The sequence below is a fragment of the Grampus griseus genome (assembly GCF_964374135.1).
Source record: "Grampus griseus genome assembly, chromosome: X".
In the NCBI taxonomy this organism is placed as follows: domain Eukaryota; kingdom Metazoa; phylum Chordata; class Mammalia; order Artiodactyla; family Delphinidae; genus Grampus; species Grampus griseus.
This window is the reverse complement of record NC_138999.1, coordinates 21,057,445-21,082,900: the sequence shown is the minus strand read 5'-3', so window position 1 is coordinate 21,082,900 and position 25,456 is coordinate 21,057,445. Positions and strand designations below refer to the sequence as shown.

At 38.6% G+C, this 25,456-nt stretch overlaps 1 protein-coding gene across 1 annotated transcript in view; it reads right to left on the bottom strand.

Moving 5' to 3' along the window:
- Positions 1–25,456, bottom strand: part of POLA1 (DNA polymerase alpha 1, catalytic subunit) — a 306,776-nt gene that overhangs the window by 131,298 nt on the left and 150,022 nt on the right. Inside the window, exons 33-34 of the mRNA XM_082681638.1 lie at positions 15,815–15,993; positions 13,857–13,988 (exon numbers count right to left, since the gene is read on the bottom strand). Coding sequence (XP_082537764.1) covers positions 13,857–13,988; positions 15,815–15,993 — 311 coding nt within the window. The remainder of the gene's footprint in view (positions 1–13,856; positions 13,989–15,814; positions 15,994–25,456) is intronic.

The following is a 25,456-nucleotide window of genomic DNA, read 5'->3' as shown; positions in this document are numbered from 1 at the left end:
ATGTTAAAGGCTGCATATTAACTATGTATTTATGCAGGTTATTTTTAATGTTTCATGGGCCCTCAGTGTTCTTTTGAGAACCAACTGATTCACCTTTAATTCTCTTAACTATAGAAATGTCAAAAAAAATTTCTATAGCTGTAATGCTATATACTAGGGAGTAGAATTGGAAACCAAAATTTAAAAAGCAGGGCTTCCCTGGTGGCGCAGTGGTTGAGAGTCCGCCTGCTGATGCGGGGGACACGGGTTCGTGCCCCGGACCTGGAGGATCCCACATGCCACGGAGCAGCTGGGCCCATGAGCCGTGGCCAATAAGCCTGCACGTCTGGAGCCTGTGCTCCGCAGCGGGAGAGGCCACAACAGTGAGAGGCCCGCGTACCGCAAAACAAACAAACAAAAAAGCAAAAAAAAGAACAAAAACTTTCTCCAAATGAACTCCTTTAGGTATAAATCTAAAAAAACACATATAGGACTTTTATGCTGAAAACTACAAAATGCTAATGAAAAAATAAGAAGACCTAAATAAGTGAAGAGACATTCCGTGTTCACAGACTGGAAGACTCAACATAGTAAAGATGTCAACTGTCCTCAAAGGGGACTTCCCTGGTGGCGTTTGGTTAAGAATCTGCCTGCCAATACAGGGGACGTGGGTTCGAGCCCTGGTCGTCTGGTAAGATCTCACATGCTGCGGAGCAATTAAGCCCGTGCGTCACAACTACCGAAGCCCGTGTGCCTAGAGCCCATGCTCTGCAACAAGAGAAGCCACTGCGAAGAGAAGCCCGTGCACCACAATGAAAGAGTAGCCCCCACTCGCCGCAACTAGAGTAAGCCTGTGCACAGCAACAAAGACCCAAAGCAGCCAAATAATAATAATAATAAAAATAAAAAGATTTAAAAAAACTGTCCTCAAAGTAACACATACATTTAATATAATTCCAACAGAAATCCCAGCAAGACTTTTTTTGTTGATAGACAAGCTGACTCAAATTTATATGGAAAGGCAAAAGAACTAGAATAGCTAAAACATTCTATTAAAAAACACAATGGAGGAATCACACTACATAAGACTTACTATAAAGCTACAGTAATCCAGACTGTGATGTTGGCAAAGGGCTAAACACAGAGATCAATGAAAGAGAACAGAGGGTCCAGAAATAGACCCACACAAGTATGCTCAAATGGTTTTTGACAAGGGTACAGAAGCAATTCAAAGGTGTAAGAACAGTCTTTTCAGTAAGTGGTGTTAGGACAATTGGACTTACATAGACCCTCCCCCCACAAAAAATGAACCTTGTCCTAACCCTCATACCTTACACAAAAATTAACTCAAGATGGATCATAGATCTAGACATAAAATTTGAATTCTTAGACATTAGACCAAAAGCAAGATCTATAAAATAAAAAAAATTTTAAGTTTGTTCTGTGAAACACAGCATTAAGAGAATAAAAGTACAAGCTACAGAATGGGAGGAAATATTTGCAAATCACATATCCAACAAAGGACGTGTATCTAGAATATATAAGAACTCAAAACTCAACAGTAAGAAAATAATGCAAATTTTAAAATGGGGGATAATTTGGACACTTCACCAAAAATGATATAAGGATGGCAAATATAAATACACTTACCATCAGGGAAATGCAAGTTAAAACCATGATGAGATACTGCCCACACGTATTAGAATGCCTAAAATAAAAAACACCAACTATACCAAGAGCTTATGAGGATGCTGAGAAACTGGAACTCTCATATGCTGCTAGTGGTAATGAAAAATGGTGCTGTTACTCTGAAAAATAGTTTGGCAATGTCTTTAAAAGGGTAAAAATACACTTAACATATGAGCCAGCAATTCTACTCCTGGTTATTTAACCGATAAGAATGAAAAGTTATGCTCACACAAAATCCTATACACGAATGTTTATATAAGCTGAATTCATAATTACTAAAAACTGGCCAAACACTTTCCACTGGGTAACTGGATCAAAGAAACTGATACATCCATACACTGGAATAATATTCTGTAATAAAAGGAACAACCTACATGAAGGAAGACAGTCCCAAAGGCTGTGTACTAGGTGATTCCATTTCTATGACATTCTTGGAAAGACAGTAATAAAGTGAGGAGAATAGATCCATTACTGATCCATCCATGACAGATAGAGTTAGTGGTGGGAAGGAACGTGTGATTATAAGGGGATAACAAGAGGAAGTTTTTTGGGGCGATATAACTATTCTGTATCCTGAATGTGGTGGTAGTTACATAAATCTATACATGTGCTAGAATCGGTAAAACAGCAAAATGCTATAGACATGGGTAGGTTAAAATGGATGCACATTTGAATATAGGAAAATTAAGTCTTCCTTTTAAGTGGCTCAATATCTAGGTTTCATTTCTAGGAAGCTGGAGTAGGGGATATAATTACTTGAGTGCTGGACCCACTGCTCATGCTGCTGGGGTTCTGTCTTCATGACCCATTGAACGAAAGTAACTGAGTTGAAGACATGACCTAATTTTCTTTTTCAAATCCTCAGATCTAAAATTTCTCTGCTGATGAAGTTCCAACGGATATGTTAGAATTTTTCTTCAGTGTTGTTTGTGGGGGAGTTGTCCTTAGAATTTAATTTTATATTCACAGATCAAGTACCTACCCACTCCTAGCTAAGCAAAGAAACACATATATTACAATGTTTCATTCTGCACATCTTTGAGAACGGCGGCAGCATATTCCATAAGGAGGTGAGAGGTGGGTCCCAGGTGGAAGATAATGCCATGGATGGAAAACATGACACTTCATAAGCAAAAGTGGTAGGACTCAGCATATGATGTGAGGTTAGCCTTTTGAATGAACTTATTTTAAAAGTGCAACTGAGGACTTCCCTGGTGGCCCAGTGGTTAAGAATCCACCTGCCAACGCAGGGGACACGGGTTCAAGCCCTGGTCCGAGAAAATTCCACATGTCGTGGAGCAACTAAGCCTGCACTCCACAACTACTGAGCCTGCGAGTCACAACTACTGAGCCCACGCACCTAGAGCCTTTGCTCCGCGGCGAGAGAAGCCACCGCAATGAGAATCCCGCGCACTGCAACAAAGAGTAGCCCCTGCTCCCTGTAACTAGAGAATGCCTGTGCACAGCAGTGAAGACCCAATGCAGCCAAAAATAAATAAATAAATAAATAAATATTTTTTAAAGTGCAACTGAAAGAAGTAGCACAAGGGAACTGTGGACAGGGGGTGTGGGTGATAGATGTGTTTTGTATCTTGATTGGGGTAACAGTAATATGACTCTCATGCAATTGTAAACACTCATAGAACTGTACACCAGAGAGTGAACTGTACACCAGAGAGTGAACTGTACTGTATATAAATTTCAAAATGTAATAAGCACCATCCCCCATAAAAGTAATATACGCTCATTGTCAAATATTTGGAAAACAGAAATACAATGTTATATACCATTCAAGATACTGGATGTTAATGTACCGGAGTACAAATGGCTTATTGATATGGTTTCAGATTGCACATTGGAAATAACCTTTAAGAAACTACCATGCTACAAGGTTTGGTGGAATGACAAAAAAGAATACCCACTATTAATGGAAAAGGCTATTGAAATACTCCTATCTTTTCCAGCTTCATACCTGTGTGAAGCCAAATTTTCTTCATATACTTCCACCAAAACAACACAACAACATATCACAATAGATTGGATGCAGAAGCAGATATGAGAATCCAGCTGTTTTTGAAGCCAGACAGCAAAGAGATTTGCAAAAATTTAAAACAATACCACTATTCTTACTAAATTATTTTGCTTTGTAAGACAGGTAGTTATTTTTCATTAAAAAATTTTGTCATATAATAGGCTTATTGTTGCTTATAAGTGGGTTAACAGTTTGTAGATGTCTCAGTTTTAATTTATAACCTAGGGGCAGGACGGGAATAAAGACTCAGACCTACCAGATAATGGACTTGAGGACACGGGGAGGGGGAAGGGTAAGCTGGGACAAAGTGAGAGAGTGGCATGGACATATATACACTACCAAATGTAAAACCGATAGCTAGTGGGAAGCAGCCACATAGCACAGGGAGATCAGCTTGGTGCTTTGTGACCACCTAGAGGGGTGGGATAGGGAGGGAGGGAGACGCAAGAGGGAAGAGATATGGGGATATATGTATATATATATATATATAGCTGATTCACTTTGTTATAAAGCAGAAGCTAACACAGCATTGTAAAGCAATTATACTCCAATAAACGTGTTAAAATAAATAAATAAATAAATATAACCCACATAAGCAGAAACTCTGCCATTCTCAGTAAATTTAAGAGTGTGCAGGGTCCCACAGAACAAAAGGTTTGAGAACCACTGTGCTATGTAACATTGCATACACTCATCAGCATGAGAAGCCATTATGCTGTGAAAATTTAATCAGGTCTTTCTTTTCTTTTCAATTAATTAATTAATTAACTTTGGGGCTGTGCTGAGTCTTTGTTGCTGCGCGCGGGCTTTCTCTAGTTGTGGCAAGCGGGGGCTACTCTTCGTTGTGGTACGCGGGTTTCTCAATGTTATGGCTTCTCTTGTTTCAGAGCACCACGGGCTCTAGAGCATAGGCTCAGTAGTTGTGGGGCATGGGCTTAGTTGCTCCGCGGCACGTGGGATCTTCCCGGACCAGGGATCGAACCCGTGTCCCCTGTATTGGCAGGCAGATTCTTAACCACTGCGCCACCAGGGAAGCCCTAATCAGGTCTTTCTTGGTACTAGACTACTCTCCTTTTGTCTTTCTTTGCTGATCAGTTCCTGAAAGGAGTGGCTCTTGAGCGTGACTAGATGAAAAGCTGCAATTGAAAGAAATTATCCTCAAAGGATTATGTGTGACTTCATCCACATGGTTTCTAAATCTTTAGTATACATATAGACATAAATCCTGGGCAGTTTGGGTTTTTTCCTGCCATGATTCTTAAGCATTCTTTGCTGGTGGATGGAGACTGAAGGCTGGCTACACAGGCTCCTGAGAGCCGAGCTAGCAAATCACCTAGGTTCCCAGCAACACGAAGAGCTTCTCCAACAGCCAAGGAGCCTGAGCACCTGTGCAACGTGAATGAGGCTGGGGATCTTTCTGGAAACAAGCTGCATAATGTACGTCACAAAACTCTAACAGAAGAGTTATCATATGCTGGAACATGGTAGAAACCAAAAATATTTCTGAGGGAGTACCAAGGGTCAAATGAGTTTTGAACCAGTAAAGTTATACACTGCTTTTCAAAACCCAGCTAAGACCAACACACCGTAGGTGTTGGTATGAGCATATGGTAAAGCCATACCTGACGCACACCAAGACCAAAACAAACCAACACCCACCAATTAGAAAATACTGGTGCCCTAATTTTCATTAGTAGTATTTGGAATCCAGGCTTTGAGAATTTTTCTATGGTACCATGGAAAGGCAGCTGAACTAAATCCCTCTTGAACAGAAATATAGTTGTTCCATTTAACATGAGAGTAAGCTAGACAGAACAATCTGGAAATTCGTATCTGTAACTATCTGCAAAGGGCCAATTTCCACATGTGAACCATAACGTATACTTTCTAAGCAAGCCAAGTTTGAGACACGCATTGCCTGGGGCGCTCCCCTCCCCTCTCTCGTTTTACCTGTGCAGCAGAGAACGGAGAGCTCAGTTTTGCTCCTTGAAGTCAAGAAGGTCAACGGTGTGAGAATCTCACTTTTGAAAGGTTAAATGAAATTTGTTCTGGTTCAGTGTCTTACTCTACTACAAGACAGTACACCTCTAGATGACTGGAGTTAGACCTGAAGTTGAATTTTTCCTAAAGACCCAAGGTTAGAGAAATCAATCTGAAAAAGGAATTCTACTGTTTCGGCACAAGCAGTTTTCTGTTTTTACCCACTTGTTTTCAGATATTTGACAACTCCTATGGCATTTCCTGAGCATTTCAAAAAACCTCCAATTTTCCCTTCAGAGGAGGCGAACCATATCAGAAGCCGCCGAAAGCCCAGGCGCCCCTTCAGTGGCCGCGCTGGTCCTTGGCTGGGCAGCTGTAATCGGCTTTCTGGACTCATGTCCCTGCCAGCCCTGTGGCCTGGCTTAGCTTGTGAGGCTCACGCCAGGGCTCTGGAGGCATCCTACTGAAAGAGGGACTGCAGTGAGGATGGCGTGCAACTTGTTACTCATCAACGGCTGTCTTACCGTATGTGATGATGAGCAGAATTCTGGACTAGGGTCCCCAAGGATGGTCACAGTCCTGATGCTGCTACTTGTAACCTGGGAAAGTCACTTGATAGCTCCAGTCTCTCAGAAGAGCATGACTCGTTCAATAACTCTTAACTGAACAACGACCAGGTTAGGTACAATACTGGGTGCTGGGTCTTGGAGGACTTAAGAACCTAGTGTCCTTTCCTTGCTTGTAGCCACTTCCTCAAGCTGCCCTTATCAGTGTCCCTTCCTAAAGCTGACTTTGGGGCCACATTCACCAACACTGAAAAGGAAACTCCCATGCTGGCAAAGTGCAGGGAGGGCCAGGAGCAAGGACAGCGCGGAGTGGTATCGTTCTGACTTGGGGGGGCGGGGGGGAGAGTGGCGAGACAACGGAAGCTTCCAGATGGACGCCTCGGAAAGACGGGGCAGCGAGGCCCCAGCCTAGGGCTGAATCTCAGGGCGGGAGCGGGCGGGGGCGGAGCACGTGGAGGAACCCAACCGAGCCACGTCATCCACTGTTACCTCAGAACAGAATAATGAACGTTAACAGCGAGTGCTCTTGAGGCACTAAGCACTGGAGATGCATCATCCCATGTAGTCTTTCTTATGACCTGATGTGCCAGGTACTACCACTGTCGTTGTCTTATAAGCTACGAAACGTTGGCCTCGAGAAGTTACTAAACCGCTAGATGACCAAAAAGAACTCTGACCAGGTGTTCGAGTACAAAACCTCACAGTCCATCGCGAGGCTAGCAGGGGCTGCTCTGAAAACTGATAAAAGCAAGTGCTAAGCTTTCCAAACACGAGGAAAGAACAGGCAAGGGCAGTGGCTACGACAGCCTCCACCTCTGACAAAAAGCTCTCAGAGGAGGAAAATATGCACATGCGGGGAATGACATGGGCAAGAGACAGGCTATGGCCCGAGCTCAGACCCTGCAGAAAGATCTGAGGTCAGTGTTCCCTGTGGTCAGGGCACCTGAGAATTTGGTGTGGGTTCCCTCCTAGTTCCTCAAGATCACGCTCTAGTTCTGCGACTCCCCAAATAGGGTCCATGCCATAAGGTTAAGATTAAACAAAATAAAAGATAAAGAGGTGTTGTGATAAATATAGAGAGTACAAGGAACGTTGGTTATTCTATGAAGGTTAAAAGTCAGGTGGCATATAAGGGTGTACCTGATCCAATTTGCTTATTGGAACTCCTTTTTTTTGAAACAGTTCAAGTTTAATTTGTTGATATATGGCTTGTGGTCTATACTTAGACAAACACTAAGTTCTACAACATACTGGAACTCCTTTATAACAACTAATATTCATACCATGTTAACGCTGTTTGTGTAGAACACGTAGCTGGCACGTTTTAGGGGACTAGATTTGACCTGTTATTCCCTTAGATTTGTACAATAATACATTTACTTACAGTAAGATTCTACTTCTTAGTTTTTCTGTAGAACACACCATGGTGTTGCAGTAAAATGTTATACCTGACTGAAAATCAGCTTGGTGGATATTCATACTTAAGAAAAAACAGCCATTCGCTAATAAAAACACACCAATCCTCCATCAATGGGCCCTGGTATTAGAATACCGCATTTAAAAAAAGCAACTGGTGTCCGTGGTGTTCATTTATGTTAAACTTCCCTATCAAATGGTGTGGAGCAAAAAGAAATACTAATTCTTTTGTTTTGTCTTAACAAGATTTAAGATGAGTTCTATGGATTCCTAAAGAAATGATCCTTCTTCAGGCACCGCTGGGCAGCATGGATTGCACTGCCTGGGATGCTGAATGGGTGGGATGGATATCTACTGCTTCTTTGCATGCCTTTTTTACCACTTATAATTATGCTGTTAAGAGTCTTTACAAAAAAGAAACCCAGTTTATTCTTTTTAAATGTTCTAAATATAAATGCAGAGGCAAGGAGATAAACAATAATTCCACTGGTGCTTAGAGTTTAAACTATTTGAACTAATGTACCTGTGAGACTACTGCATATTGCAACCTACAACCTAAAAACTATCAGCCCATATCACCACAGGTAAGAAATGAGAAATTTTGAGGGTTATTGAACACCGAATATTTGCAGCTGAACAAGACAGAGTTACTGAACATCATTGCATGGCTCTAAAACCCTCAGATCCGCCAGCACACGATAGCTGTCATGAAGTACTGCTACATTTGAAAAGCAAAAGGCAATGGAAGTAAGAGTGGGTCTATAAGTAAATTACACGGGTAGGGGTGGGGATGGGGGTGGCGATCTAGTGAGAGGCTGCTTCATCTTTAATTATTAGATTTATTTACTAATTGAGCTCTGTGTATTCCTAAAGAAATGGTCCTCCTTCAAGCATTGTTGGACACCATGGATTCTGTTGCCTGTGATGCTGAGTGGGTGTGTATTTTGGTGGAGCAAATATATTAACCAATACTTCACCCTGCCCTCCCTGCACTTTTAAGGTCCTGTCCTCAGATTCAACTTCTGGCTTAACAACATTATGTTTGGTGGTTGTTATTAATTTTGTTTTCAAGGAATGCATATCCATTCCAAACTTAACAAGCATCATTTTCTGTTTTTTTTTTAGCAAAGGTGCAAAACCAAAATGAACGTGGATTTTTCATATACCACAAAACATCCCACTCCACTTCCTGGATGTGTGCTGTCTTCTAGAGGGACTCACAGTATCATTGGTCAAATGCTCCCTTCTTTACTAGGTGCTCACACACGTGAGCATAAGAAAGTCTGCATCATGAGGCAAGTAACGCTGGACATTATTTTTGGAATTCCTCATAAAAGTGGGTCCAAAAGAGATTTTTAAAATGTGACTTATACCACAATTAATATACTGAGAAAGAAATGGGAAAAATACAGGGAGAGAGCAGGAGTATGAGAGGAAGAACAGCTAGGCATCCACTCTCTGCCACCCTGTGTAGTAAGAGTGAGACTCTTGTGTCAGGACAATGAGAATACGTTTCTGCACGATGTGATTTTGCATCTTAATAAAAATATTTCTGGTCAATGCCTCTTTGCCTGACACTTGGTTTGGGGAGAAAACAAATTAAGGCTATGAACTTGGAGATGGGCATATATTGAAACCAATAGTAATCAGTGACATAAAATAAAGACAGGGTAACAAAGGGCTATATTAATGCTTTCATGACCTTAAATTAATGTGGAGTCTTGTGTTAGCCTGAGAATCTTGTGAACCACTAATAAACCTTCTGCCAATATGATAGCAGTGCAAAAAAGAATTTAAAGAAAAAACAAGAAAGTATATTACTAAACATTAAAATGCATACACTATTGAGAGCAAACGGCTGGAGCAGAGATCACAGATGAGACACCGAAGAAAGCACAGGTCCTGTCCGCAGAAAGCTTATGTCAGGGAAATTCTGAGACTGTAAAACCAACAGCAAATTTCTAAGGAATTCAATCACCTATTTCTGGTCCTAGCAACTAATCAATGTTATCATATGCATAGCACTGACTAGCTGTTAACTGTTAATTTTTCTAGATGCAGGGCCAGCAATACCTCTGTTTAAACAGCATAGTGAAGTGCCCCAAGTAATGCTCCTTTACAAGTTGCTGGAAACACTACAAGGCTGGTGAGAAATACATTTCGCCCCACTGGAACACTCTAAAACCTGCATAAGCCATCAATGGGAATTGAGGAGGATATTTCAGTTGACTATCCACCTTTAGAAACGAATGGCTCTTTAAGTATTAAAATGAGGGTTTAATGTACATTATAACTAATAGTACTTGAGATGAAAGTAAATGAGCCACTACCCCCCTCCCAGGTACCAAGAGGGGTCAGATTTCCCATTTATCAGCAAGTCTTCAGGGTAGGCAGCATCTCAATCTCACATTCTCTTCTGCGGCTGCTTCATGGATGGCTGAGGGGAACACTTCAAAAATGAACCAGCTAAACAAACTTCCCAGCAGCACTTGACAGAGCTACACCTATTCTTCCCATTTCCAAAGCAGTGGAGAATTAATTACCAGTTCTATGGATCTATTGTAAGTATAATAGACTAAAGAGCTATCACAGACACATTTATTGTAAAAGCACAATCCCAAGAGTGTCTACTGGAGGGCCAAAACGATTAACACAAATGCTTTGTCAGATCAAAGATAAAACCTGCACCGCCCAATTGAGGAATGAATTAGAACAGTGGGTTATCTTTCAAATTAACCAGGGCAGTTAGTGAGGAAAATTTCATGAAAGTGTAATTCTTAGCCTTTGTGAATCCACACAGCAGGCATTCTGCCAGCTGACAAGATGATGAAATTTTCATGCTTAAAAAAAGCCCTCTTCATTTCCCAATTTAGATTAGCTAGTGTTTCTCTCCCCTTTTGTGCGTGCGTGCGTGCGTGCGTGTGTGTGTGTGTGTGTGTGTGTCTATTTGCTCTTCTGAAGCAGAATTTAAGGGGAGGGGAAACACATATCAATTTTTCACTGTAAAATTGAGTCTTTTAAAAACATCCTTAAAAGCTGAGAGATATAGTCTTTAAACTGCCTTTTTATGATTTTCAAAGAAATACCAGTTCGATTTTAACTTTGTATAGAGGAACCAATTAGGACCGGGGCATGAAATCAACTTTGAATTAGAGCTTTCTGTGCTGCCTCAAAGTCTTCCAATGCTTCGTCAAATCTCGAGATAAAGCATTAGAGTTGTTTTCCTCCTAAGGAAATTAATATATTACTTGAAATATCCTTGCTTGGTGCTTCTTGTATTTCTACGTATACAGAAATTTAAATGTTCTATGAAACAAGAATCCGAAGGATACAATCATTGCTGTACGGTGAGAGAAAAAAGCATTTCCCCTGCTATTAAAGGAGCCAATATTAAAACACTACGATACAGACTGATTCTCAGATATATAAAAATTTTAATGTTTGCTGTATCACATTTATTCAGTCAGCACTATTTATTCACCACAGAATACAACAGAAGATGTGGTGTATTTTTTTAAGAGTGATTAAGAAGTATACTTTGCTACCCTAAACTTTGGCCCTTTTGTTCTTGACAGCCAGATTTCTTGGTGATCTAGAACTGTGTTCCCTGGCAGGTTACAGTGTTTGGTTAAGTACCTTATACTCCTCCACTGTCTTACAAAAGCTCCTTCCTTATGGAGATGCCTCCTTTCTCAATGTAGGTTGTTCTTGCCTGCAGTGATTCTAAAACTAAAATGAAAAAAATATGGAGAATCTTGTTCTCAGTCCACTAACAACTTTATGTCTAGTGGGGAGCATTTTTTAACTTGCAGAATAGGAGGGAACTCTTTTGGTCATTAGCTTCAGAGAACAGTCACTTTGATCTCAGTACTCAGTACCAACATCCTTATCTCCAGTACACCTGGTGTATTAATCTCCAGCTGGATTACCACTGCTATGGTATATCACACTGAACTAACTGTAATCAGGATCACTTGAGGCATGATGACAAAAGAAACTCCACACCATATCCCTCTACTGGCAAAGTTCACTTAAGTCTGGGGTCAGGAAGAAAGAGAACACTCTACCAATAAACTGTAACTTGGAGGTGCATGAGCTCTCTGTATAAAAGCTCTGATCTTGAGAATATTTGAAACATTTGTTCATCATGGGGCCATGAAAAGAACGAATAATGGATTTCTTTCTCTTCTAGACAATCACATATGCCTAAGGACAGAAAGTAGAGAAACAAGTTCTTAATTTTGAGGACAATCGTATCTTTCTTCAAGTGTAGGAATGACATTTGGGTATTTTAATTAGAAATGCCTTAGGAAAGTCAATCAAGTGGGCAGTTAACGACAGGAAAACTAACTTGCTGCTAGTGAGATGGTTGGTAGACAATTAAAACAAATGCTGTAGAAACCACGGGTTAAACGTCTGGATGCCTAAAACTAGGTTATTTAGCTTGAAAAATACTTATACAACCACGACCACCACACCACACACACAGTTAGAAATCAATCTTTCAGTTAGGGCATATTTCTAACTATTCAGAAGATCATTTTTCTGCCTATTCTCAACTTAGTCAAAACAGATTGCCCGCTCTTAGAGAAGGAAATAGATGAGCTTCTTATAGTATTAACATTTCCATGGTGAAGATTTTGATAGACTAAACACAGAGAGAAAACTCAGAATTCTTCCCAAGAGTCAAGAATCATGCTCTGCTCAATGAGGTCTGTAAACGAGCTGAATAGTTTTGATTTGGACTCTTCATGCTAAACAAAGGCCTAACATTTCACGTGCTGAACAGTTCATCCACTGCGGAATGTGAACCCACAGATAACCTTTATTCCCATCCAACTGTTCATTAAGTAGAGCACCAGATTATTCACTAAAATGTTTCAGATTTCCCAAAATGTAGCCATAATTATTATTTTAAAAATATCTTCAGACAAACCTACTTGGTTCTTTTTTCTTGACGAATACAAATTATTCTACTCCAAAATCACAAGACTAGAACTCTATGCTTTTACTCTTCATCCTAATGATCTAATACTTGATTTTCATTTAATGAGTTCGATTTTAAAGAAGATAATGCTACGTTATATGTTAACTAACATATAAGTAGAAATTATAGGATGATATTGATCAAAGTCAAGAGTCTTACCTAATAGAACCAGAGCATTTTTTGGGAAATGCGTTGCCAGCGTAACCTCCACCTAAGTTACAGTGAACTTTCAAGTAACAGAAATTTTGTTTAGATGACAAATGACATAATGAAACACTAAGAAAAATCAAGTGGGAAATGTGGTGTTTTTTCTTTTAATTTTAACTTTTGAAGAGAAAAAAACTAATTCATATGAAATGTGTTAAAAACCAAAACAAAAACTTTGAAAGGAACCTTCTTTCTAATGCAGACAGCTCACTCACTGTTCTGGAACTTTTCCTATATATTTATAAAAATTAGACGTTCTTCTTTAAAATGCCACACAAAAGCACTGAAATTTAAAAGATGTTTATTCTGATTTCTTTGGAAAACTAAGCTATGAAATGGTTTAGATGACCACATAAACACAAAGTGTCAGCTAGTTGGCAGTTTTTTAAAATCACCACACGGGAAGGGATAGTTAGGGAGTTTGGGATTGACATGTACGCACTGCTGTATTTAAAATGAATAAACAATAAGGACCTACTGTATAGCACAGGGTACCCTGCTCAATTATGTAACAACCTAAATGGGAAAAAAAATCTGAAAAAGAATAGATATATGTATAACTGAATCACTTTGCTGTACACCTGAAACTATCACAACATTGTTAATCAACTATACTCCAATATAAAATAAAAAGTTTTTAAAAAGTAAAACAGAAATAAAATCACCACACATGAATTTACAGCTCTAGTTGCCAAAGATAGGTAATATTGATTTTTCCTCCTCTGATCGAAAATCTGAGTGACCATTTAACTTCATTTTATTTAGGCAGCAATAAACTACAATACTTCCTGATTATATTCTCATTTTTCCTTAAAAGCAAAAACTTCATTACTAAAAATACTGCTCATTAATGAGATGAAATGCCCAACAGAAAAATCAAATCATTTTCCTGTCTTTTCAAAATTTTACAGTTTCATACAAAAACCGTATCATTTTATTTTAAAACAAGTACCAAACCTTAGTAAGTTGCATATGTAAGACACTCATTATGGATACTTACTTCGTAGTATTTTTTAATGCATCGTCTAATGTCCATGATCAATTTGTTGCTCAGCTGTACCATAAAGGTCAGAGGCGAAGCCTTACAATCGATGTTACTGCAACGATACAAGCTGGGCTCCATATCGGTTCCCTACAGAAGTCAAGACAGACAAGTACACAAAAGGTTATAAAAGGTTTCTTGTGCTTAAAAACTTACATGCTGTCCTGGTGTACAATATTTTAAATTCATTTTATTGGTAAGCTTTTTTTTTTTAACATCTTTATTGGAGTATAATTGCTTTACAATGGTGTGTTAGTTTCTGCTGTATAACAAAGTGAATCAGCTGTACATATACATATATCCCCATATCTCCTCCCTCTTGCGTCTTATTGGTAAGTTTTTAACCTTATTTTCTCAACCACTTTCCTCCCAAAGATCCCCTCAGTCACCACATACCTTCTACTCTTGCCACCATCATAATGGAGTACAAAGCCCAAGGGAAAATCTTGAAATTACTTTTTTTACATTCAATACACGACAGACTATGGATAAAATAGTTTCCCCTCTGAAAATACCAGTGAAGTCGCATTATTGGAAATAAACATCCTTCCTAGAGATACTGATCAAGAATTTAAATTTGCACTTAATTCATTCCAAGGCAAAGCAAGAGCGTTAATGACAACAGTTTGCTCCATACTGCCAACTTAATTTTAAGAATAAAGCCTAAAACTTAAGCGTTACACCACAGAGTGATCACTTATTGTTAGCTTAGCAAATCTAAAATTTCTGTAACCACTGCCCCCCAACAAATGAAATGTATTTGGGGGAGGGGAGAGAGGAGGAGTAAAAATTTGAAAAAATGAACTATTAGTAGTTGGAGAAAACGTTTTGTTTTGTTTTAAACAAAGACAAAGCAAATGTAATATTCAGGGAAACTGTTGGGGTTTCTGGAGCATTTGTTTTCCTTCTTGATACTTAAACATCTTGGTTTCCTGCTCCAATCTGGTACATAACCCTACCCCGCCACACGAAGCAATTCCAGGTGGAAGAGATTTTAGAGCTTGACATCGGGCTCTTCCACAGTTAGCCCATCTGCAAGTCGTCAAGCCTCCATGCAATTAACTATCTTATTTACAGCTGTAATGAAGCAAAACTCAAGGATTTAGCAAGTATTGCTGATCTGTGTCTGCCTCTTCCTTGCACTTGCTTCCAAAGACTGCTTTGTTTTGATTCAAAAAAATGCAAAACATCTGCTGTTTGTCCAAATTAACTTAAAATAATTACTTTTAATTTAGATAAAGGACGTATTTTCTTTCAGTTTCAAGGTTTTACGTGGTTCTGCTGCCTACTCATTTGCCAATGGCTAGTACATGTATAACACTGCAGTGGAATCAAGTAGATTGGCTAAGTTTCAAGTTCTGATCCAAGGTCAATGATACATTTTTTGGCAGTACTTCTTTAGAGAAATGTCTCCCTGTGACTTCTTTAATGCCTGATATGCAAAGACAGCAAAGATAATCACAGTACCTTTGTCAAAAAGGAGGCAAGTGGGATGTGTAAAGATAAACAAAACCTTTCCAAAAACACTTAGTTCCCCATTAACTTGATTTAAGATAAAGGAAAATATTGCTCTAAGCCTTAATAAATTGGGCCGGGAGTGGAGAAATACAGGTTGCTAATTAAGGAATTACAATAAAAATACTTTAAGATAATTCAGCGTTTTTAAGAGATTCCATTTAAAAAACCAAGGCCAAGCATTCTAGGAAGCCAAAAACAATACTCAAGCATACTCTATTAAGAGGTTTCAAGCAGAAATAAGTAAGCTGTGAAGGCAGAATTCATATGATGCTAAAATTCTTTAAACACATAAAAACCTGTGTTTTCTTTTTCCTTTTTATACACATAGTAGAGAGAAAATGGACTTTATACTAGTTCACTCACAAAACAAACAAACAAAAGAAACAAAAGCAACTAACCGAACCATCGAAGACGCTATCATAAATATTCTCAGTTCCACATATTGGGCATGGACATTTGAACCTTTCACAGTCCCTGTATTTCTCTTCATCCGTGAGCTGTGCTGGGCCACCAAGGAGAGCATCATTCTCTTCATCTCTGTGATAATGATGAACTCTAAATTGGGTGGCGTCAAGTCCTATTAATGTTAAAGAAAAAATAAATTCAGAAAGGTACAATTATTTAAATTCCCTTCTCCAAAAATACTCCAAAGAAGAGAAATCAGAAAAGAATTATTTCAAATTCATGCACATACTACACAACTATTTGAACTCAAGATAGAGGCTCATATCACCAAGACAAATGACTTCCTTTTTTAAGGAGATTATAAACAAAACAAGTAAACTGCACCAAAACAATGCAGAGACATTCCACTGGACATTTGCGTTTGGAAGCAACTACTTCTATAGGATGGTTTTACTATTTTCTTAAAGTTACGATAAAAATCTCAAAAAAATGTGCACTGTTAAAATCTCCTAAAATCAAAGTATCACCATTAAAACTGAAAATAGAGAATAAAAATCCCATTATGGAAAACAAGTTCACTGCTATTACAACTCCTTCAAGCGCAGACACCACTGCTAACCCTGATTTCAATGCAGTGGTCGATTCCATCTTGGCTCAGTAGTTAACAGCATGTAGGTTGCAATCTAATTCAGTGGTTAAAATTCAGTAGCAGCATCTGAGTCAAAACTCAACATGTTTTTTTTTTTGGTGTTCTGAATTCAGAAATTTAAAATATGTGCAAAAACAATGAATCTACAAACTCTATAGGCCAAAATGTCCCCGACAATACTGAAGCCAAATATACCTTCTATATTTCAATCAAAACAACACAAGAAATCAATCGATGCATAGTTTACACTATCTTGTTTCCCCAAACTATTTGAGAAAAGAAACGATTGTAAGGCCAACCAATTTAACTTGCCTTTGACCAAAGCACATATGTCAAAATGTACTATTTGGATTTACACTTAAAGATATTCCACACTGTATCTTATAACATTTTCTTGAAAGCATTCCTTAGCAATCCCAAAGAATTCTAGGCTTCTGAGTAATCTAAAGAAAGCTATCATTTGTTTTAGTATAAAGGTAAATAAGTAATAAAAACAGTCACTGAGCAAAAAAGTTCAAATACCAAAAACATCTAAAAATTATTGTAACTCTATCAACAGCTTGCATAGTTAGATAATCTAACAGATGTATTCAGAACTCAGTGACAAGATCCTAAATCCCATCTGGTCAATTGTCAAGTGACATCTCTTTAATTATAAAAGACTTAGGGCTGACTGACACAGTGGAAAGGTGCTGAACAAAGAATGAAAAGACTGAGACTTTGAGTCTTGGTTTTTTCACCTGCAAGATGGAGCTACTACCACCACCATGCACTTCTGGAGTTTAAATCGGATGTTAGGGACAAATCATTTTCATTGGTGCCTATCACTGGTAAGCACCCAATAAATGCCACGTGAATGAAAAAATAAAATACTGGATGAACATCATTTAATCCACCATTTAATATTCATTCAAAATTACAAATTTGGAAAAATATATGAAACGCACGTTCGTGTTGCACAGCAAGTTAATAGCTGCTCTTTGTAGTAATTAATCAAAGTGAGTATTTCCCAACATGATAGTGTATAATAAAAACAAAGACTACACATTCAAAGCAAATTGAAAAACTGTTCTTGGTTACTGTAACATAGGTCACTTGGCCCCAAGACTCACTATACATTTTTATTTTACAAGTTACCTATAGCTTAAGAGCAACAGCAAGTTCGTGAAGTGTGGAGGAACATACACCCTCTCATTTAAAGACAAGGAGGGGCAGAGGAGTAAGAGAGACCATGCCCACGCCTGTGAATGGTGCCATTTCTTCTCTGTAGTGAAGGGCAACTGCTGCAAATTCCTGAACCGCTAGCTGTGAATCCAACTGTATTCACATAATGTCTTGCTTTATTCACGATTATGAGAAAGCAGCTCCACCTTTTCTCTGATGGTATAATTATTCATCAATTTCCCAGGCCAATACTATTCAAAAAGTAAGGAAACAGAAAAATAATAAGTGTTTTCTGAAAGACAAGCTTCTTTCACAACCTAAATATCAAGGAACAAAACAAAGCTGGCTTTGCACATAGACAAAACTGGCTGGGCTCTAACAAGGAAGCAGTGAAATCTCTTTCTAGGCCTCCCCACCAGCCATGCCCACTGAGTGCACCTGAGGTTTGGGGAGGCCTGCCTGCTGAGCACACCACAACTGGACATGGGCTGCCTTGCTACTTACGGAGAAAAGCCCAGCAAGTGACCAAGAGTTATGAAAAATTATCAGGCCTTATGAAATGCCTACTTTAAATGTCCATTTCCACAATCCTTATCTGCCCATGGCAGCAACAAAAACAAATGGCCTACCTAATTACTTCAGATTTATTCACAAGCTGATTTTTTTTCAAGAGAAGGGACTTCACCTCAGCACTCTTGGCCATAAGTCAGTGGTAAATTTTTTAAATATAAAGGGAGAAGACGGTGTAATTACCTTAAAATATTAGGTATATAACGATCCTTGTACAAGAAGTTACTTGGATACAAAAATATCACAAAAAAGTGATTTCCTTGGAAGGACAATTATAAGTTCAACAGAAAAATCACGGAGGGCTAAGTTCAATCTTTTTAAGAAAACATATAATTAGTCATGTTAAAAAGTATGGATCATTGCTGCTGGAGTCCTTTTTTAAGGTCAAAATCCATGCTTAAACCGCAAACTTATTCAACATATAAATTAATTTTTCCAAATCCGCACAAAATTGGCGATAAGCAGCTTATTTAGAAGTTTCAGGAAACTTAAAAAAGTTTTACTGCTTAAACCATAACTCGTTAAGGCTGGAGCGAAACAACAGGGAAAAAGTATCTGGTGCTGCCACCTAGAGGTAGATTCTGAATTTTAAAATGTACAAAACAGCTGCTACATAGAACTCCATTCGTAGTTACTGTCCCTCCAAAATGAAGCACTATTGTCAGAAATGACATTAAAGCAAAATCTTTATAATCACAGTTTCCATACATGCATATACAGGGCATAATCAATATTAAACTGCACACCATACAGTAAGTAATCACAGTAGTCTTTGAGCGAGCAAGAGATAACAAAACTGAATTCCAAGTTCCTTATCTCTTCTAATGAGAGCTTTCTCTGAACAACTGGCTTAAAGAAACAAACTTTATGCCCCAGCTGAAAAGAGATCTTCCACTTCTACTAGACTAGCTTTTGACAGATGACTTCAATCATTTGGTCCAGCACAGAGTAAAAGGAGGAGCAACCTCCTTGGGCTTGGCACCAGTTACGTGGGGGAAGAGCAGGAGTGGAAATGATGTGTGCTTTAATTCAACCCTGTGGCTTGTCGTGACCCAGCCGCACCGTTTTGCTTGGGCTGCAGTGGGGGAGTGGGGGAGGGCAACAACGACGAGACGGGACAGAGGGGCAGCGGAACGAAATTAAAATACTGTCATTTATAATTAGAAAACTTATAGGATCTCACATTATTTTGGCAACAGGATCAAAGCTCTCATGTTTCAAGAAGTATTTATAGAAAGTAACATCACAGGCACTGGAGGGGATGAGTTCAGCAGTGCCGTGTTATACTTAAGATCGCCACATTCTTACCACACATTTAGCACAGAATTATTTTTTTTACCACAATTTTCTAACAATTGTAAACTATCTGTTTTTAGAATGTTCACTTGCCTCCGTTTCCAAGGAGTATTTAAAATACTCCAAACTCAAAGCATTAGGTTTAGACTAAGGCTGATGCGCCTGACTAAATGATCTTCTTCCTCCAAAAGACAAGGTCTCTATTAGTGCAACTGCAAATAACTACAGTAAAGTCAATTACATGTGTTCATACAACTGGGGAAAAGGGAAAAATCCATATGAATGAAACTCCAGATGAGTAGAGTAACTGGTATTCCCAAGCAGTTGTCTGTAATATGAATCACTCAAACTACTAGGGAAGCTAATTAATGAAGTCTTACTGTGAATATTTTTTTCTAAAAATTTCTTCTAGCAAATGAATCCTTTCCACGAATCCAAGCTTTCATATAGCTGGACTTCTTAGAGAACAATATACAAACTGAAAACTTAGTAGGATTAAAGAAAAGATATTTAATGAATTTTTAAAAGGTGACTGCTATATCCATAAAAAGCCTCGTATAAGGAAGTTCATAGCAGCTTTATTCATAATAACCATAAATTGGAAACAATCTGATGTCCATCAACAGGAGGATGAATAAACAAACTGGTATAATCTACCATGGAATACTACTCTGCAATGAAAAAGACAGAATATTGACACGCAACAAGATGGATGAATCTCAAAAATACGCTAAGTGAAAGAAGCTGAACACAAAAAGTATATAACAGAGGAGATTATTTATATAAAATTCTAGCATAGGCAAAACTAAACTATGGTCCTAGAAATCAGATGAGTGGCTGCTTTTGTGAGGGGGAGGGTATGGACTGGGGAGAGTGCAATGGAACTCTCTAGGCAATGGAAATATTGTTTTGATAAACTGTTTGCATAATACTCTTAACGCTGTACGTTTCATGGTACATAAATTATACTTGAAAACAAAAACATTCCAAATAGAAGACGTTTGTGATATATACTAAAAACATTCCAAATAGAAGATGTTTGTGATATATATTTCCAAAGAACTCATTCAGAATATAAAAGGAATGCCTGCAAATCAATAAGAAAAAGACAACTCAACAGGAAAGCAGAAAAAGACTTGGACAGCTCACAAAAGAAGATATTCAAATGGCCAATAAGCATAAGAACAGGTGCTCAACTTTATTAGTCATCCAAGAAACACAAATTAAAACCACAACATCATGCCATCACATAAAATGGAGGAGAGAGGAAACACCAAGTATTGGTAAGAATGTCGAGCACTCAAACACTGCTAGTAGCGGGTCTAAATTAGTAGGACCACTTTGGAAAATTGGTAATATCTACTAAAGCTGAACCTACATGTTCCCTATGACCTAGCAGTTCTCCATCTAAGTATATACCCAACAGAAATATATACAATTGTTCAACAAAAGACATGTGCAAGAATGCCCAAAGCAGCACTATTCATAACCACCCGGAGTGGAAAGAACCCATAAGTAGGTAAGTCACACAGTGTAGTATATTCATACTAGACAGAAATGAAGTACGACCACATGGACCCATCTCACAAACATATTGAACGAAAGTAGCCAGACATAAAGAGTAAAGACATAATTTATACAGCATAGAAATATAAGAACACTTCACCTATGATGTTAGAAGTCATGATAGTAATTTTCTGGTGGGGCATGGAGGATAATTTCTAGAAGGAAATACGAGGGAGCTTCTGAGAATGTAGTAATATATTGTTTCTTGAGCTCAGGACTGACTACACTGGTATGTGTTTACTTTAGCAAAATTCCTCAAGCTGTTCAGTTAGGCTTTTGCATACTTTTCTCTATGTATGTTATACAAGAAATTCACACTGATTTCTCATACCACATACAAAAATAAATTCAAAATGGACGAAAGACTTAAATGTAATAAGACCTGAAACCATAGAACTCCCGGAAAAAACATAAGTACATTCTTTGACATTGGTCTTAGCAATATTTTTCTGGATATGTCTTCTCAGGCAAGGGAAACAAAAGCAAAAATAAACAAACAGGACCACATCAAACTAAAAAGCATTTGCACAGGGAAAGAAACTAGTAACAAAATGAAAAGGCAGCCCACTTAAATGGGAGAAGATATCTGCAAATAACATATCCAATAAGGAGTTAATATCCAAAATATACAAAGAACTCATACAACTCAATACCAAAAAAACAAACAACCTGATTAGAAAAATGGGCAGAGAACGTGAATAGATATTTCTCCAAAGAAGACCAACAGATGGCCAACAGGCACATGAAAAGATGCTCAACTTCACTAATCATCAGGGAAATGCAAATCAAAACCACAGTGAGATATTGCCTCACACCTGTCAGAATGGCTATCATCAAGAAGACAACAAGTAACAAGTGTTATCAAGGATGTAGAGTAAAGGGAACCCCTGTGCACTGTTGGTGGGATTCTACGTTTTTACAACCACTGTAGAAAACAGTATTGAGGTTCCTCAAAAAATTAAAAATAGAGCTGCCATACAATCCATACAGTTTCGCTTCTGGGTGTTTACCAGGAAAAAACCAAACACTAACTCAAAAAGATTCATGTACTGCAATGTTCACTGCAGCATTATTTCCAACAGCCAAGATATAAAGCGACCTAAGGGCCCATCAATAGATGAATGGATAAAGATGATGTGGTGTACACACACACACACACACACGAATATTACTTAGCCATAAAAAATTGAAAGCTTGCCATTTTTGACATGGATGGATCTAGAGTGTATTATGCCAAGTGAAATAAGTCAGAGAAAGAAGAATACCACATGATCTCACTATATGTGGAATCTAAAAGCCAAAACAAAAGGAAAACAGAGTCACAGATACAGAGAGCAAATGGGCGACTGCCAAAAGGGAGAGGGAGTCAGGTGGGAGGGGATAGGCAAAGGGGATTAAGAGGTAGAGAGCTCCAGTTATATAATAAATAAATCATGGGGATGTAATATACAGCATAACGAATATGGTCAATAATACTGAATAACTTTGTATGGGGACAGAGGGTTATTACACTTACTGTGGTGATCATCTCATAATGTTTGCAAATGACAAATCACTACACAGTACACCTAGAACTAACATAATATTGTACATCAACTATATTTCAATTAAAGAGAAAGAAAATTCACACTGAAGAAGGTAGGAAAAGTAAGTAGTAAGTATCTCTCATGATATATCTCTGAGTTTGTTTCAAAATGTGTTAGATTGCAACCAGACATTATGTACCTCCTCACAGATGTACACACCATTACCTAGGAAGTCGGATTAGCAAAAACGAAAATAAACTGGACTGAAATATGGGCAGCTCTTTAGATCTAACTACCATTTTACAGGAAATAGATGGGACAGAGGGATGGATGTGTTAAAGGATACCACTAGGATGCAATTGGCAAACTCCAGAATAAGGGACATTCCACATGACAAAAATCACCAGTTTCCTTAAATAAATTGGAAGGATCAAAAAAAAAAAAAAAGAAAAAATAGAGAAGATTAACTATCATATGGACTCTGACTGGATTCCAATTCAAAGGAGGAGCTTCTTTTTAAAAGAAAAATGCATTCACAGTACGATTGGGGAAATACATTTATTGGTTATGTGATGAAATGAAGGAATTGTGGAGTTTTTTTCCTAGTGATAATATCGTAGTTATGCTGAAAAGGGGGAAACCTTGTCTTTTAGAAATGCAAAATGAAATATTTAAAGATAAAATGATATGTTGTCTCGAATTCACTTCAAAATCATCAGAGGAGGAGAAGAAGGGGAGTAACATTGGCCACAGTTGCAGATGGCTGAAGCTGGGTGATGAGCATCTAGGGGTTTCTTACACAGTTTTCTCTACTACTGTACATGTTTGGAATTTTCCATAACAAAAAAGTTTAAAATATTGCAGGATCTAATTTAATGATAAACAACTGACTATACAAGTGGCAAACAACTGAAGCTGCCTTCTACCACCAACAAACCTCTCCATAAGATAAATGGAAATTTTCTGAGTATTTTAAAAGAAATAATATCCAAACCTTTGGGTTAAATAAACTCTCAAGAGTCTTATTGTCCTGCAAAAGATAACTCCCAAAATCTTGATGAAAAGAAAAAATTCTTTTCTTCTTTTTTTTTTTGGACAGCACTCTCATAACCGCATGTGATTACTTGTAATGCCCTTGATGACAGCCCTGAACGTGAATTTTAACTTAATGAAACCTGTACCTCTGAACAGGAAAAAAACCTTATTTTTAGACCTGAGAAAACACAGTAACTTTATGCTGAAAAAATACTTGGAAAATAAAATAACACAAATAAAACAGACCAAGACTGCTTCTCTTACACAAAGGCCTCTCCTCTCCAGCTATGTTGGTAGATTAAAAAAAACCGTTTTTTTCCCTTCTGATTTTGTAAAAACTGTCTTATTTTTAGGATTAAGAGTATTTATATTTTTTCACCGAGGAGGAACCTAATATTCACCACCTTTACTCGTTTCTGTCTTATTCATATGTATACATTTAACATAGTTTAAGTATTTGTGCACAATGCTGTATTCAGCTTTTCATTTGTTACGTCTTATCCATTCTTCTATAGGCTACACAATCTTGACGTCATTTTAGTATGCTTAATATGATGATCTTAAAAATTTTGATCTATACTTAATACAATATTGTATACTTGAAAGTTCCTGCGAGTAGATCTTAAACATTCTTACCACGCTTCCCCTGCCCCAAAAGAGTTAACTACGAGAGGTGATGGATGTGTTAATTATCTCGATCTTGGTAATCATTCTACAATATAAACGTGCATCAAATCACCATGCTGTACACTTTAAAAGCATACAATTAGGGAATTCCCTGGTGGTCCAGTGGTTAGGACTCAGCACTTCCACTGCTGGGGCCCCGGGTTCCATCCCTGGTCGGGGAACTAAGATCCCAAAAGCCGCACAGCGTGGCATGCATGCGTGCGTACATACATACATACATACATACGTACATAGAATTATATTTGCTAATTATTCCTCAATAAAGTTAAATTAAAAAAAATTGATCTTACTTAAATAATTTGAGAAATCCCCATTTTCCTTTGGAAACTCCAAGCTTTACAAAGTCAGAGTTCGAAACCACTACACAAAGCAATTATTCTAAACACGCTCTGGTGTGGCTCCAGGTTCTTAGAGGTGTGCCTGAGTCAAATGAGCAGCACTACCTCGGGCCCTCAGCACAGGGAGCCAGTGACACAGAAACAAGCACCGTGTGCTCGCCTTATAGGGACTGCGGTGCAAGGCAGTGTAATGGATACCCTTCATGAGGCTCTCTGTGAATTCCCTTGCGTGTCCTGAAGAGCAGCTGGGATGGCCTGGGCTACCCCTGGAAGTCGAAGCCCTGCTGCTTATCACTGGGCTGGAAGGACAAGTGGGAGGTGGGGACAGGCAGCCACTCCCGACTCCACATTGGCCTCTGCAAGGCACATGCCCACAATGCCTCAAACGCCTCCATTTTTATAAACTCTTCCCAGGTGGCCCCAGCTAGAAGTGGTCTCTGCTTCCCCCAAACACTGAAACTCCTTTATTCTACCTCTTTGGGGACATGTACTTGTGCTGTCCACTAGACTTCCCCACAACAGGGAAATTGACTCAACAGGCTGGGCTGTGATGTGAGTAAGGGAGCCACGGCTGACTCAACTTCGTATCCCTCACAGCACCCATTACACTGCTGAGCACGGCAGGTCATCAACATTCATCTGTTCCATGGATGCATAAGTAGGTTGGGACTAAGTAGGCTGGGACCATGAGCCATTTGATAACGTGCTTGGAAGGGCGCTCCAGCCTGGAAGGGGCGGTTCTTACCCACTGAGAAGACTTACTCTCCTACACTGCATTTGGTGTGATCTTACTTCTGAAATTTT